At 33.9% G+C, this 17,618-nt stretch overlaps 1 protein-coding gene across 1 annotated transcript in view; it reads right to left on the bottom strand.

The window, feature by feature from the left end:
* The window catches only part of CCDC141 (coiled-coil domain containing 141), a 353,841-nt gene that overhangs the window by 81,839 nt on the left and 254,384 nt on the right, over nt 1–17,618 (bottom strand). The window contains 6 exon segments of the mRNA XM_074215601.1: nt 1,636–1,785; nt 3,130–3,306; nt 4,260–4,448; nt 8,952–9,077; nt 9,328–9,507; nt 16,866–17,045. Coding sequence (XP_074071702.1) covers nt 1,636–1,785; nt 3,130–3,306; nt 4,260–4,448; nt 8,952–9,077; nt 9,328–9,507; nt 16,866–17,045 — 1,002 coding nt within the window.

The raw sequence follows: 17,618 nt of genomic DNA, 5'->3' as shown, positions 1-17,618 counted from the left end.
CCTGAAATATAAAACCACAGGGCTAATTATGCTGTGGGTAATGGCAAGTGGGTATTCCCTGAATTTTGGAATGAGACCACTGCTAAGTAACTGATTTTTTCTCACTGTATTACTATGAGATGACAGTTTCTGATATTTTTGCATCTAGAATTAATAGAATAAACACAAGTAGTATGGCTTAGAACTGGGCTTTCTGATTTCCCAAGGATTGGAAAAGAACATGTAACTCAAAACTAGAAGAACTCAACCCTGTTGCCAATCTGATATGCCCCATATTCTAATTTGTGCCATTGTCCTGCTATTCTCAAGAAACCATACGAGTCTGAGAGGTTAGACTAAGATGAGGAAAGAAATAAGGGAATCCAGCTCATTCTCCCAGGAACCTTGGCAAAATTGAATAGCCTTTCTGGAATTTACTTTCCTTTTCATAAGGATAGTTCTGGATAAACTAAAGTATAGAATCATAGATTTAAAGTTTAAAAGGGGCTTCTAGTACAAATCCTGTGAGTCTATGTGTGTGTATGTGTGTGTGTGTGTCACACAGAGATAGTCAGAGACAGTGAGACAGAGACAAAGATACAAAGACAGAGAGAGAGAGAGAGAGAGAGAGAGAGAGAGAGAGAGAGAGAGAAATAGAGACAGGGACAGACAAAAGAGAAAGACAGAAAGAAACAGAAAGGAGGTATAAAGACTTAGACACAGAGACACAGAAAGACAGAGAAGGGGACTGGAGACTGGAGAACAAAGAAAGGGTAGAGGCTCTTTTGTTGGCTTTTTTACTGTGATATATTTGTTATGTTATGGTAAAGCTTGAATAAGGTCACCCATTTGATGTTGTTGATCATAGGAATGAAAATTTAAGGAATCTTAGAAGCCCTCTAATTCACTCTTATTTTACAGATGGAAAAAAATAAGGATTAGGGAAATTAGATGGCATAGTGGATAGAACACTAGCCCTGAAGGCAGGAGAACCTGAGTTCAAATTTAACCTCAGACACTTAATACTTGCTTAGCTATGTGACCTTGGGCAAGTCACTTAACCTAACCCCATTGCCTTGCAGAAAAACATGAGTTGTCCAGAGTCACAAAGATAATCAATGGCATGTTTTCTCATTGCAAATGGAGCATGCTTTCCATTGTATTTTGATGTTCTGTATTTTCCCAAAGAATAGTGACCAATTTCCCCCAAAATATATAGTCTCCATGTTGAACTCCATTGATTTCCATATCCAGCTGCAATGCTGATGGCATAGGATCATAGAATGTAGAATTCGAAAGGATGTTAGAGGTGATATAGATAGTAACACCCTTTCTGGAAGCTATTTTTAAAAGAAATCTATACAAGTTAGTTAGAAGCCATATCCAAATTGGTGCCCAATACTACAAGCAAAGATTCTGTTCTGAACAAATGTTCCCTCTGCATGAGAAGACATTCACATTATCAACAAGTTTGAAAGAGTTCCCATTCCTTAAACTCAAAGGCTATTACTGCTCAATGAATTAAAAACCATTGGTAAAAAGGAAGCCACCTGCTGGTACACCGGGAATAGATGAAAAATAAAAAAAATACCAAACAGCAGCCAGTGTTAGTTCCCAGCCTAGCTTTTGGTTATTTATCACTTCTTTCCACCAGACCTCATTTATCTCTTCTTTAGTAGAGCAGTACTTTAAGATGCGGGTCAGCTCCTCCTCATACTTATCAGCTTTAGAGTGCCAGGCCATACTGTCACCTTGGAGTTTTTCAAGTTGTTGCTGGAGAGTCTTTGCAGAAATATTAAAGGAGGTCTAGAAATGAGAGAGAGAGAGAGAGAGAGAGAGAGAGAGAGAGAATGACAGAGAGAAAAAAGATCAAACGGTAATGATAGGAGTCCTGTCACACTTTGAAATATGACATTTCTAAACAACACCATTGTTACTGTTTTTAAATAAAATTACTTCTGATTTGCCCTAACTGTAACTTATTAAAATACAATTGTTTCAGAGAGAAGCCACCATCCCATATGGGGAAAATGCTAACAATTACATCCCAAGCTCTGAAACTCAGACCATTTGTTCATCAGATTGGACCATCTCAGAGACACCATTCATTATAGAGTATAATCTATCCTTCAAAAAGCATAAAATATGCATTAGAAAACTTGGTTCCTACACTATCATTTTCTTGTCATCTCCAGCTTAACCTTAGGCTTGTTATGCATGTCTCCAATCTTTGCTCAGAAGCTGCAAGGTTAAATTACAGATGCAGATTTGAGAACAATTTACATTATTTGTACAAAGTGGAGTCCTGTACCTTTTTCTTCCTTCTGCTAAAATCTCTATCAAAAATGTTTTTCTAAGAGAATAAGCTTTCCATAAAAATGACTCCTTAGAATAGGGATGGAACCTTCTAGCAGGAATAGCAATTTTTTTCAATCAACAAGATTTAGGGTTTGGGGGGGAGGGGGAGATGGTAATACTTTAGACACACTAGACCCCATGCAGCCCAGTGATAGTTTTAAAGAAAGTGATGACTTCAATTAATGCTGTATTGGGATATGGTCTTTTTCACATCAAGAATTCTAACAAAGCAAGAAAACAGATAGTTGTGTTTTTTTTACTTAATTGGGGTTTAGTGTTTTATTCATTACAGTTGTGAGTTAGCTTTCCTCCTGTCAGCTCTTCTATTACTATTATTAGAACATTATTAAGCAGATCAGATATCACAGGGGAAAGAATTATTGTATCATCTTAATGCCTAGAGATAGAGAGACCTGAATTCTAATTCTGGCTCTGCAGCTTAGAAGATATATTTTTCTGGGAAGATGTATTCCCCTCTCTCTAGGTCTCAGTTTCTTCATCTGTCAATTAAAGGTATTGAACTCCATGTTTTTAAAATTTTATTTCTAATGGTCAATGATTCCAGAACCTATACATTTCATTTTCTGATTTCTCTCTTTTTAGTTTGCCTCTTTTTCCCCGGAGAGAAATGGAAGGAAAAAAAAGAAAGAAAGAATTCTATCAATAGCTATACTTATAGTAAAGTATTATGTTGCAATATGTTTTTAGCCATTAGGATGACTACTTTTATATCATAGTCCACTTCCCAGCTATAATTAGGTAAAACTGATGCCTCCCTTCCAAATTGCTTACATGTTGCTGCAGTGCTGAAATGATGTCCATTCCTGAAGAAAGGGTCAGCTTATAAAGATAGTCTATGTGAGCCTGCTTTCCTTGAGAACAAGAGAGGAGAACTTGCACATTGAAGGTATCATCCCATTCAAGAATTGGCTCAAGAAACTCCACTTCTGATCTGATGAGACTTTCCAGCTGAAATGCAGTGGATTAACAACTACACAACAATTATATAACAAGGCTCACAAAATTTCTGACTTTAAATTTTTCAGCAAATGAATTAAAATTCTACCACTTTCCTAGTTATCAGTATCATCTCTACAATTAATTAATTTCTTACTAATTCCATATGAATAATAACTTGTTACTATATAGTCATTATTACATAAAATAATTATATCATTAATACCACATTTTTCCATAATAACCCCATAAATAATTAAATGACTTTTGAGGAAGACGTGAATATTTTAACTGGGGTTTTTGGAAAAAATTCAGTTTAGACTGTGAAGGAAGGATGATAATCAGAAGATAAAAGGGACAAGAACATTCCAAAAAGTGGTGTGTGTGTATGTGTGTGTGTGTGTGTGTGTAACTATCTAAAAATCTAGACAGATAGACAAAAAGTTAAATGGAGAGACATAGAAATGGAAATTTGAATGACATGTCAAAAGACAAAAATCAGTCCAATTTGGCAAGAGTGAGGGCTTCCCTAAGGCAATGTCTAAGTGTGTTCTAGGAACTCTTTCCTTAGGGTTCCATCTAAGTATGATCTAGGAACCATTGGATCCCTGAGATTCTTTCAGAGGACTGCAAAGTCAAAACTATTTTTATAATAATACTAAGGTCTTTTAGTATATACTATGGTAAATACCAAGAGATATAGCTTACATAAAACTCTTTGGGGAGGGTCTTCAATAATTTTAAAAATATAAAGGAGTCTTACAAACGAAATATTTGAGAACAACTGCTTTAAGGGAAAGTCTTATTGAGAAAGTCTAGAAAGGCAATTATAAAAAGCATCATATGTTAGCTGAGTGTTTAGATTTTCCTCTGTGGGTAAGTCATTAGAGGTATTTTTTAGTAAAAATTAATTTTTGTTTATTTTCAGAAAATAAAGTCTGAAAGATAAGTCTTAGAATTCTTACTTCTTCCTTGACTCGATGGAATCTAACTGCCTTAGACAGTATATTTTCATAATCTTTGAGTCTCTCCTTCTGGTTCTGGTGAAGTTGAGTAAGCTCCTTTAACTGTTGAGTCTTCTCCTTTATAGGGGCTCCTTTAAGGTTTAATACTTCAAATACTTTTAGAATGTAACAGACCTCAGCATCCAGTTGCTAGAAAATGAGAAAAGCAATAAAAATTAATCTAATTTTTAGGAAGTCTCTTATTTTATACTTAATAATGTAACTACACTAATAAGACATATTCTATCCCTAAAATTAAATGAACTAAAGTTCTTTGGATAGATCAAAAAATTACAATGGACAAAAATATCACTTGTCATAGCAAAGTAATATATAAAGTTTGTCATGAAGCATAAGAAGGTGGAGGCAATATGGTAGTGCTCAGAGACCATGCCACTTATTTTAGGAATGGTCAAAAATGTCTTCATAAGAATGCAAACACATGCTAGCTAAATGCAACAGAGAGTTCTTATTCATTAGCAAATGAAATAAGATACTCATGCTTAATAGAAAAGTCTCAGGTAGGAAAACAAGAAATTAAATATGGGAAATTATTTGTCACATACAAGTATGACAGAAACATCGTGAGAATGTCTCAGTAGCTGAGCAGCAATTTTGAACTGTTATTTAATAGGCAAGGACACTGGGATTCATAAATAGCACACAAAATCCAAAAACCAAAAAATATTTTCCCATTATAGTTAGCACTGGTTAGATCAAACACAGAGAAGAAGGGTCACTGCCTTGGTTATGAAACTGGTGAGATATTTGAAGAGAATTTGAAAGAATTATGCTCACTCCCCAAAATATGTTTTCCAATCTTAGAATAGATGATCAAAAGTTGAAGAATCTAAAACTTCCAAAGCTAGATAATAAGGAAAGACTTGATTAATAATCATCTTTGAATCTTAAGTAAAAAATATCAAGTACCTATGATGTGTGACTATACCTGTGAAGTTTTATATCAATTAGCATAATAGAATCTTTAGATTGGAAAGGATCTCAGAGACCACCTAGTCTAATTTATACCTGAACAAGGATCTCTTCTACAAAATATCCAGTTCTTATCAAGCCTTTGGAGTTCTCTGATGAGAGGGAATATGCTGCCTCCCAAGGGAGTCCACTGTACTTTTTGATAGTGTTTGGGGAAAACTGGAGGTAGACTTGGTAGAAAGAATGAGATTTAGATAAGTGAAGAAAAAGGGGAAGGGCATTCCTTGGAGGAAAAGGGAGAAAGAATAGTTTCTTATAAGAAAGTTTTTTCAGAGGTGGAACCAAGAAGGTAGAGTAAAGGAAGTTTTTCCTTTGGTCAGTCTAAAATCTACCTCTATGAAACTCCAATCCATTACAACTAATTTTCCCCTTCAGATATAAAGAGTAATTCCCATCCTCTTAGCAGCCCTTCAAATATGAAAGCCTGCTATCAAGTCTTCTCCAGGCTAACCATCTCCATCTTCATGTCTTCAAGACAACTTAACTGACTTTCTTTCCCTGGAAGTTCTCCAGGTTATCAAGGATATTCCTAAAATTTGATAGAATGTTTATAATCCCAGTAGGGTAAGTAATTAAACATATATAAGATTTACACAGTATAAAATTTGAAATACATGTCATATGTATTCAATATTTAGAACAAGAATACATCACTGATAATTGGAATAGTCTAAGAAACCTTTGAGGAATTTATGAGATTTTTTTTTACTAGACCTTAAAGAGTTGCTATGATATGAATAGATGAAAAGGTCCTAGAATTCTAGACAGAATAACCTATATGAGGAAAAGGTCAGAAATAGAAATTAAAGCAAGAAATGATGTGGAAATAGTAAAAAGATTAAGTTGGCAAGAGGAGAAGGTAATTCTGGGAAATTATGTTGAACTCATTCTGGAGGGGGCCTTGAATTCCAAGATGTTGAACTTTTTTTCTTATACAAGAAACATTGAAAATTTTTAACAGAGTAGTGATATGATAAAGGGATTATTTTTTTATAAAAGATCAATCTGACCAAGATTAATCTGATTGGCTGTGAAGAGTGGATTTGAGCATGAAGAGGTAAGAGGCAGGAAGAAGGAACATTTAGCTATTGCAATCGATTGCCAGGGGTCATAAAAGTGTATGGTAGAGGTGGTGGGAATAAAATGAAAGAATATATGTAAAAGATAATGTGAAAATAGGATTGAAAATCATGGGGGAAAGGGATAGCTAGGTAGTGCAAAGGGGGCAACCAGGTGGCACAGTGAATAAAGCACTGGCCCCAGAGTCTAGAACCTGAGTTCAAATCCAGCCTCAGATACTTAATAATTATCTGTGTAACCTGGGGCAAGTCACTTAACCCTGTTGCCTTGCTGAAAGAAAGAAAGAAAGAGAGAGAGAGAGAAAAGGAAGGAAGGAAGGAAGGAAGGAAGGAAGGAAGGAAGGAAGGAAGGAAGGAAGGAAGAAAGAAAGAAAGAAAGAAAGAAAGAAAGAAAGAAAGAAAGAAAGAAAGAAAGAAAGAAAGAAAGAAAGAAAGAAAGAAAGAAAGAAAGAAAGAAAGAAATGCGGGGAGAAGATAGTGCAGAAAAGGAGAGAGGGAGAAGTCAAGTTGTTCTTAAAAGAGCTCAGTCAGTGACTGGGAGACATATCATTAATTGAAGAAAGTAAGTTGGGGAATAAGGAACAAGTTTATGGAAAAAAGATGAGGTCAGTTTTAAACAAATTGAGTCATCTAGTTGCCTCAATGGCATTGTCTAGTTGGATATTTCTGCCGAGAGTCAAATAAGATTTTCATCTTAAACTCAATGACTCAGTTGATAGACCTCTGGAGTCATGAAGATCTGAGCTCAAATTCAGCTTCAGACATTTATTATGTGTCACATTATCTTTGTTTGCTTTAATTCACTGGAGAAAGAAATGTCAAGTCACTCCAATTTCTTCCCTTAGACAATATGGTTTTTGAAGTCATGAAGAGTTGGACTTAATTGAATAACATCAACAGTAGCAAAAACAGCAAATGTTCAGGAGGAAAGTCTGCGTCTAACATATAGAATGAAAATAAGAATTGAAGTTTTGATGTGGATAAAGTTGTTCAAGAAAGAGAACAAAGAGACGGACAGTAAGACACAGATTGGAGGTGGGAAATTTCCATATCTGAAATAGTGACTATTGCCAATGTCTTGAAAATCAAATAAGATGCCCTGGGAATATATTATTACTTAAAGGTTATTTATATTGGCTCCAAAGAAATTCTCTATGGTGATTACTTACTGAACAAAATGATAATATTTTCTTGGAGGGCTCCATAAAAATAAGCAAGATGGGGAAGTAGTTGAAAATTATGTTATATGAAGAGAACTTGAAGGAACTAAAGATGTTTAGCTTAGCAGGCAGTACATAGGATGGAGAATAGAATGAAAGCATATTTAGGCATTTGAAAGACTATCTATTTCTGTGGGGAGTGGGGGGAGGGAAGCAAGATTGGGGGAAAATTGTAAAACTCAAATAATATCTTTAATAAAAATAAATTTAGAAAATAAAGACTATCTATCCTGTAGAAGATAAATTGTTCAGCCTGGTTCCAAAGAAATAATGAGTAGGTATTGATTGAAGGTAGGTCAACCCTTGACAAAGATAGGGGAAAATCTCATAGAACTGTCTCGACATACAATGGGCTACTTCACTCTTTCTTCCCAATTCTTTGAGAGGATGCTGAATGATCCTCACATGGGTTATAGTAGAGGAAGTTCCTGTAAAAGGAAGAGGTTAAACCAGATAACCCTTGAGGTTCCTTACATTTCTAAAATATTATGTTTCTGTGAGTGAAGGCCATGTCACACAATCAAATCCATGAAGTACCCTCTATCCCAACAAACCATTAAATCTTAGAAGTAAATTATTATGTATTAGTGACAAAAAGACAGGGTTTAGATTTTGGTTGAGGGTTATTATTTTGCAGAGATTTGAAATTAAGAAGATAGCACATATCCTCAGTAGAATGCCCTGGCTCCCTTTTTGAATGCTGTGCCAAGCTGAGGAGGGGTTCAGAGGGAGAAAAGCACTGTAACCATGAGATCTGGACAGCAGCCATGAACATGACTCAGTCTTTATATCAACCACTCCTTCTGTACCTTTGCCATTTAAGGCAAAGGGATAAAAGAGAATTAGCCACAAATAGCCACTGATGGTAGCTGAGACCTGGGATTGCAGGGGTAAAGAGGGATGATTTGGTTGGCATTGACCTTGCAATAGGCTAAAGTATGGAATACCTACCAGTGATAGGCAGCCCCCATTCTTTGGAGTTTCAGTCTAAAAAAACAATGTCAATGACTTTCCTAGAAAAATAATTTAGAAGAAATATACATTTGCATATATTTCTGACATTCTTTCGATTTAAATGAAAATAACTCTCAAAAAGTATATAAACAGTATCTTGTAGACAGAACATGTCATGTCTATGCCTGAGTATACAAACAGACACAGACACTTCCAGCTGTATAGAAAATAACCACTGGAGAAAATTTGTTTTTAAAGAGAACTTTAGCACTTTAATAGAGGAAAATTTTCTCTCTTTTTTTAAAGAGAGTAATTTGGCAAGCTATTGAAATAAATTATGCAAATTGCAACTGAATGCTTTTCCATTTTCATGCTGCTCAACAACGTCCATCAATCTATTTCCTCACCTGAAACTGAGGTTTCATTTGGTTCCATTTTATTTGTAGATCTAAAAGAGTCTGAAGGCTGCCTCCAAGGTCAAGTGCAGATACCGGTGTAAACGCTTCCTCAAGACGTTTCAGGTTCTGAGTTGTCTGAAATAAATATAAATGCTTCTGAATATGCTTTCTTCAGCAGTAAAAGTAAATATTTCACTGTCATTTTAGAGATGTGGTAAAGCTCCATGTTTCAACAACTCTGCTACTACAAGGTTTCTATATCATGGAGGGACCTGGTAGAGATTTCATAATGAACTTATTTTTAAACCATAAAGGACCAGAAATAATGGACTCAAATTTTTCCCTTCAAAGACAATGTTCCTTTTTCTTTTACCTTTTTTCTTACCTTTTTCAGGTGTTCTTTAAAGGCTACACACTGTTGTTTAATGGACTTAATTTGGTTCCTTTGAAGCTGCCATGCAATCCAGAGATTCTTGAGCTCTTCCCTTTCTGCATTATGACTTTCTATCATGTTCTCAGTAACATGTATAACATTTTTCACCTTTAATATAATGTTCTCATTTTCCTGTTAATTTAATAAAGAATATTACTGTATTTTTTTCAAAGGACAGAGTACATAAAGTGTAGAAAAATTTGGGCTACTGAAAGTAGACTGTAATATACAAATAATTGACCAAGTTCAAAGTTTTCTATTTTAGAGTCAGTATTGACCTCCTAGAAAATGTTCTATTTTTCAAAAATGATATTCAAGGTTCCATTTGACTTAGTTTTCAAATTTTTTTCTTTATTTCTTTGCTTTTAAGAAATGATGAAATAAAATATATGAACCAAAAAGTTGGGAGTCAAAATTTTTTAAATATTTGAATATATCCTATTTAATGCTTATACGTGAACACAAATATAATCACTGAAATATATCAGAATGATATATTGATAGGTAAAATGGATTTTATGGAACTTCCATGCATTTGAGACTAAGAAAATACTCATTAATTCTAGGATCTTTGATTTAATTTGCATTTGTTCTCATTCTACTGATATGGGTTACAATTCCTCTGTGATGGAGTATGTGGTCTCCAGGTTTTACTGTAAACACAAATTCATATTTTGTGACCAATCTGGGTTTTGTACTTCTCCAAAATTAACTAGGCAAGATATCATATGGAAGACACACAGTCTATTAATGACCTCATTCTAGTTCATAGGAATGGCCTTCTCCAGCATAACTTTAGAGAACTAAGATTATCTCTAGGATGTTATGGAAGATTAGGAATATTCTGGACAAATGAAAAACAAACAATTAAATGTTGGTTTTATATATGTCTGATGGATAATTATTTGAATTTCATCAATCAGCAAAGACTTTTAAGTGGCAGAGTTAAAACACTCAATCTTTTTAGGGGGAGTCAATTATTTAAATTTCAAGTATATTATAAGAAAAGCCAGAATTAATCACTTTCACCTGGAAATTAATGGGGGTGGGGATGGGGTTGAAAGAAGAGGGAGATGCAGCCTTGAATGAAAAGAAATTTCAATAGTCATAGATGAAGAAGAAATGTATTGTAGATATGTGGAATGACCTGAATTAATTCACAGAAGGCATGACAATGCAAGAAGAAGATCATGGAACAATTAATACAAAAGACTGTCTGCCTATGATAAGTCTGGAAGCACCTTAGGGTGTAATGATAAGAGGGAGAAAAGATTAGAATTTCTGTTTGATGATCAATTTAGTTTAATAAGTATTTTTGCAGAGTTCTTCCCTCATGATGGGAATGCATTTCTTCCCCATTTCTGCTTTATAAACTTTCCTTCTTTCAATAAACAGCTCAAGAACCAGCTTCCAGAGAATGTCTTTTCTGATTCCTTCTTATATCCCTTGGTATATAGAATTCTGCATCTGGAGTCAAGAAGATTTGAAAATCCAGCTTCAGATACTTACTAGCTAAGTGATCCTGGGAAAGTCACAACACTATTTGTTTCAGTTTCTTCATATGTAAAATGAACTGGAGAAGGAAATGGCAAACAATCTAGTATTTTTGCCAAAAAATCTCCAAAGGGTCAGACATGACTAAAATGATTGATCAACAACAAAATCACCCAGGCAAGTCACTTAATTGTCTATCTGCCTAAAAGTTTCCTCAACTGTAAAATGAAGGTAATAATAACATATCTATTTTACAGGGTTGTTGGGAGGAGCAAATGATGTCTTCAAAATGCTTAACACATTGCCTGGCACAATAATAAATGCTTGTTCTCTTTCTCTTTCAACTGCTAGTTTTCCTCCTCTTTTGAATTACTTTATATAAAAATACAAACTGTTGTATTCATTTACTTTATATTTATTCAGAAGATATGTCCTCATTGTCTGCCTCATTAAAAGGTAAGTTCTTTGCCAATGGAATTATTGCATTCATTTTACTTGTATCACAGAACCTAGCACAATACATAATAACTTACAGACACTTAAAAATATTTGTTGATTGAATGCCTACTATGTGTCAATTGAAGAAAATCAAAATGCAAAACAATGACAGAAATCCATGGGTTCACTTAATAATTCCAAACTTAGCTTCGATAGACAATTTTTCACTCTTCTCATATAATCTAATTAAAAGAACTTGAGAAGCAGAGTTTTTTGGAGAGGCACTATTATTAATAAAGCCCATGAATATCAAATTCATGGGTTGTGCTATCTGCTCCACTCTCTGAAAAGATAAACTCCCTTCTGCATTTTCATACATTGAAATTCTGGTTTTATAGTCCATCTCTTGTGAATATATTTAACCTGAAGCAATTTCTGAAAAAAGAAGCATGATAAAGTAGAATATGATAAGGACAAGGGAATTATACAAATTGTTGTTAAGAAATATTCAAAGAGGAATTAATCACTTTCTGCTGGAGATCAAGGAGGGAGGGGGGAAGAGTTGCAGGAAGAGGGGAAAAGTAAGGAACCTGAAGCAGCCTTGAAGGAAGAGAAAGTTCAGTTGTCATAGATGAAGAGGAAATGTATCCCAGACATGTGGAATGACCTGAATTAATTCACAGAAAGCATGACAATGCAAGAATATGATCAAGGAACAATTAGTACAATAGGCTGTCTGCCTATGATAAGACTATGCCTGTGATATAATACCTACCCCCAGTGATTCATGTGGGGACATATTATATCCCTTAGATTCTAAGACTTAGAAGAACAAAAAAAAATGTTTTAAGATTATGAAGACCTGCCTGGAAAAAAAAAACCCTGAAGACCAAAGGGAAACAAATGGTGTTTTTATCACTACTACCAATAAAAGGTAGAAGAAAAAAAATTTGGGTAATGAATAGCTAGTTCAATTATGACTAAATATGCATTTACACATTAGGAGAATAGTTTAAAATAAAGGAACTATCAGTTTGACTAGAAATGGAGTTTATCTAATAGGATCCCTCAAAAAACATACATGCAAAACTAATCAGTGATGGTGATGACAGGGTAATAAAACCATCCCAAAATGATCTGACTATTTTGGTAACAGTAAATCAATAAATTTTTCTATATGCTTATTATGTGCCAGACATTATGCTAAGCTTGGGAGATACAAAAAAAGAAGGAAAAGACAGCTCCTGCCCTCAAGGCCCTTGCACTCTAAAGGAGAAGATAACAAGCAAACAACTATGCACAGTCAAGATATATAGAAAGTAAATAGGAAATAATGAAAAGAATAACCACTAAAATTAAGAAGGGATGGGAAAGACTTCTTGTGTACCATAGGATTTTAGTTGGTATTTGAAGAAAGTCAGGAAAACGGGTAGTAGAGATGAGGAGAGAGAGAGAGAGAATCCCAGGCATGTGGGACAACCAGAAAACATTCCTAGAAGTGGGAGAGATGAATTGTCAAGAGGAATAGCTAAAAGGACAGTGTCATTGGACATGGTGGGAGGTAAAGTATAATAAAACTGGAAATATGGAAAGACAGAATAGCAGGCAAAACATAGGAGAAAGCATAATATTTAAGAGGAGAGTCAGTTGAAGATGTGATTTCATATGTTTACTTGCAAATCTGTAAAATATGGATAATAAACAGAACAGATTTTAGTACATACATAGAAGAAAATATGACCTCATAGTTCCTGCTAACATTTGGTAGAGTAGGATGGATGATGAATTTAGCAATAACAAGGTATATTTTATTTAAAAAGAATACTACATAAATACAAGAAACTGAAAGAATAAGCAGGATAGAGAGAATTTGAGGAAGGATCAATGAAAGTAAGATCAGAAGTGTTATACAGTGGTATATGAATTATTTGGGAAAAGCAAAACTTTATATAATTTCTACCCACACTAGACTGATTCAGAACAAGCTGATTTCTCTACCTTTAATTAATTTTTCCCAATTGATTGATTACAGAATTTCTTGCTATCCATCCAATTATTGATCTCCCTTCTATGTCTTAAATTACTTTTAATATATTGTTTTAATATCCTATTTTAATATCTTCTTTAAAAGGATAGTACTCCAATAAAATATGAAAAAGTTGTCTTTCTTAAAGAGTGCATTTCAATAACTGTTAAAGATATTACAGGGACTATTATTATTATGGGAAATTGCCATAATTACAATTGCCATCAAAAACAAGATTATGCCCAATGAGTTTCGAGTCTCATTATAAACAAAAAAGCAACATCCCAAACTAATAAACTATCTTTGTAGAACAGACTACTCAGAACAAGAAGACCTACAGAGGAACCTAGCAGGTGGACACAATGTTACTTATTTCTCTACAATGTGGCACAGGTTTTTTGAGGTTGGAATAATAAGAAGACTAGTAAAAGATGTTAAGTATTGTTTTGAAAAAAATGTTTATCATGGACAAGATAATACAAAGACAAGAATACTTAAGGTTGAAAAAAGTAAGTCAAGGGTGGCTAGGTGGTGCAGTGGATAGATCACTGGAACTGGAGTCAGGAGTACCTGAGTTCAAATCCAACCTCAGACACTTAATAATTACCTAGCTGTGTGGCCTTGGGCAAGCCACTTAACCCCATTGCCTTGCCAAAAAAAAGTAAGTCGAAAGAGAATTTTTAAACAACAAAAAACACTTTCTCATTCAAGGCTATATACCAAAACTATTGTCAAAACAAGTTCATCTGATAATTGCAGAAATTTCCAGGAGGAAATGGGATACTGCATACAACCTTGTGCATATTATGAAAGAATAAGAAATAAAGCTGTTCTTCAGTGGTTTAAAAACTCATGCAATTGAAATTCCACTGAAAAACAATGGTTATATACACTAATAAATTTGTGTTCATTCATAATTATAAGAGACATAAACTATCTAGGCATCTGCTAACATTCTTTCTTGATCCAAACCAGAAAATCTGATAAATTTATGACCTGCCTTAAGGATTAATAAGCAAGCATTTTTAAAACATTTATGTTAATGTCATTCATCAAATGGTAGAGGAATTAATGAAGAAAATTGTAGGTCTCAACCTGATTCATAAACACTAAGACCCAAAAACATCTCTAGTTATTGATGAATATTAAGGATAGCAAAAAATGACATGCAGCTTGTTTTTAGCTATAAGGGGCAAGAAAGAGCATTTAAAAAAAGGATAGAACTGCTTTCCTGGGTATAAAAGGTGATTACAAGAAGGCTGATCTCTTACTTTGTTCTTATTTTACTTTTTCCAGTGAAAATAACTTTTAGATTGGGACAGAAATGTTTAGCTGGAAGTAGAAATTAAAGATTAATGAGATGATCAGATAGCACAGACCTCTGTAACTTTAAGTCAACAGGCCCAGAAAAATTACATCTCAATACTGAAAGAGCTGGAAGCTATGATTATTGAGCTGCTACATATAGTCTTTGAAAAGTGGAAAGAGATGCTTCAGGAGTCAAAGAAGGGTAACTGTTTCAATTTTCAAAAAAAAAAAGAAAGGGAAGAGTAAAGTTTCCAAAATATAGACCAATGAGACTGATTTCTATTATTAACAATATTCTAAAAGCAATATTAAGGAAATGGTTTTTACAAAGGAAGCAATGACCACTAAAAATTAGCATTCTTCAAAAACAGGTCATGTGAGACTAACCTCGTGTATTTATGTGTGTGTGTGTGTGTGTGTGTGTGTGTGTGTGTGTGTGTGTTTCTTCCAGGAAGCATTTAACAAAATATCTAATGCTTTAGTTGTACATAAATTTGAGTAATACATTATATGACAAAATAAGATTTGAAATTAGTTGAAGAATTGCATTCAAAGAGTAATCACTAACTGCTTGAAGTAGAAGTTGTTATAAGTGATTATTTGACTAGATTAATATTCTCTGAGGTCAATTGAACAACATAAGATATGTGGAAGGGAAGTATGCTAGGCTAGTGGCAGATCTGAAGGATCATAAAGGTCAAGGAGTTTGTACAATAATTGAAAAAGGCAATAGAGAGCATGTGGTCATACTTCTAGAGCTAGAAGAACACTTCTGATCAGTGAGGCTAATTCCCTCAGGTTACAGATTACATAACTAAGGCTTAGGATAGAAAGCTAATTTTGGTATTTTTTAAATATATACAATGGAAAAGGTTTGAGATTGGACATATTGGATCATTTAGAAAGTCATTAGTCTAGGTAAGAAATGGTAACTGCATATAGTAGATTGATGTCTGTTGATGTGGAAAGATATTGCAGATTCATAAATAATCAATAAGGTACACCTCAAATGTGTAGATTAATGAACTGATGTCAACAGAGAAAGCTCCTCCATAAAATTCCATAAGTTTCTGCCTTTGTCATTATCCTCAGCAATTTGAATGGACACATAGAAGGCATGATTGTCAGGGAATACTTATGAGAAAATAACAGAATCAATTTTGGTAGCCTAGAATTCTGAGTCAAAAACAATAAGAAGAAATTTAATATGAATAAATTCAAAGCTCTTCGTTTAGATTAAAAATCTTACTTTCACAAATAAAGGAAAGAGGAGGCATATCTTGACAATAATTTGTGTGAAAAAACATTTCAAAATCTTAGTTGACTATGAACTAATTATAAGCTAATGTTATATTATAAATGCTTTAAAAGAAGAATTTAAAAAGATAAAAATCTTGAAAAAATAGATTTAGAATCAAGCATTTAAAATTTTTTGATCATAAAATTCCTTGGCAACATGATAAAGCCCATGAACTCATTAACAAAATGGTGCTTTCAAATAATTGAAAGAAATGTTAAATTTCTGCCAGAGTTTAGTAAAAGTGTCATTTTTTTGCCCTATTCAAATTCATCAATCCCATGAGGGTTTAAAGACCCCAAGTTTAGAATTCCTAATTTGTTTAGAGATAAATAATTAGTCCATGTCATACTGGTAAGAATATTATCCTTACTTCCCATATGCTCCATTTTATGAGAGAAGCTGATGAATCATAGAGCATGTAGATGAGAGTGATCAAAAGGAAAAGGCACAGAAAATTGTTTCATGTAAGGAAATCATTGAAGAAACACAGCATGTCAATCAATGGCTCCCTAATTGTTTGTACTCTCAGATAATCATGAAAATATTTATTGTTTTACACATTGCATCCTCCAATAATTCTTTAAGGCAGGGACTATTTTTCCTTTCTTTTGAAAGGGGCCTAGTCATCCAAACAGAAAAAGAAATTTATTTTAAGAATATGTCTCTGTATATGTATGCCTGACTGGAATTCCAGACTTTCAAGATTGTTTTAAATCTTGTGTGTGTGTTTGTGTGTGTATTTGTTTGTGTGTGTGTGTGTGTGTGTGTGTGTGTGTGTGTGGCCTCTAGGGATTCTTCAGAGAACTAGGGTAGAAAAGCATCTGAGCATCTTCTCAGATCCATACAAGGTATGACTTTCCTTTACATTGATAATTCTTGCAAGTAATTCTTGAAGAAGGTGTGACTCACACAATGCATTCTCACCATATTTATTAAATTAAGAAATTCAAGCCCCAGGTCTTGAGTTGAAAAACTCTCCTTTAAAAACAAATGCCACTGGCTATCAAGAGACTCCACACAAGACAGAAATTGAGCTTCTCCTTTTTCCTGTGGAGTCACTTCAGTTTTGAAAAATTCCTTTAGGCTCCTAGTCAGCTCCTCTACCTGAAAGAGAAGGAATTTTTTTTTTTTAAATAAAGGCACTGAAAAGTCTTTTAAAAATCCTTTAAATTCAAATACATCCATATACAAAAAAACAAATCAACCTGACATGTTTCAGAATTGTATCTTTCTCAACAATATTTGTATCATTATTGAATATGTCAAATAACTGCAATGGCTCAGGAACTATTTAGGCAGCTGGCAAGCAAGCCTGCTTGTGGGCTCCAGATGGAGCTGACAAGTTTATTACCCTCTAAGACCTTCTGAGCACAGCCAAAAAAAGATTTTTTTGATTTTTAAACTCAGCAATTTGGTCAATATCTGTTACAGATCATTTTAATATCACGAAGTAGTGTGATATAATTTAGAGTGAGGCAGAAATACAAAAGTAGGAAAGCCAGAGTCAAAGGGGGGAAAATTAATGTTAAGTAAAAGAACATCAATTTGGAATCAAATGATTGGATTTCAGTAATTGTTAAGACAATAAAAAGTAGTGAAAATAAACTTAATTTTCTGTATTGCTTTGCATACTCACCAATACTCCATGTAAATGGTACTGAATTCTTAGAAGTCACT

This window comes from Macrotis lagotis, chromosome 1 (assembly GCF_037893015.1).
Source record: "Macrotis lagotis isolate mMagLag1 chromosome 1, bilby.v1.9.chrom.fasta, whole genome shotgun sequence".
NCBI lineage: Eukaryota > Metazoa > Chordata > Mammalia > Peramelemorphia > Peramelidae > Macrotis > Macrotis lagotis.
The sequence above is the reverse complement of the archived record's forward strand: the minus strand, read 5'-3'. Positions and strand labels throughout refer to the sequence as shown.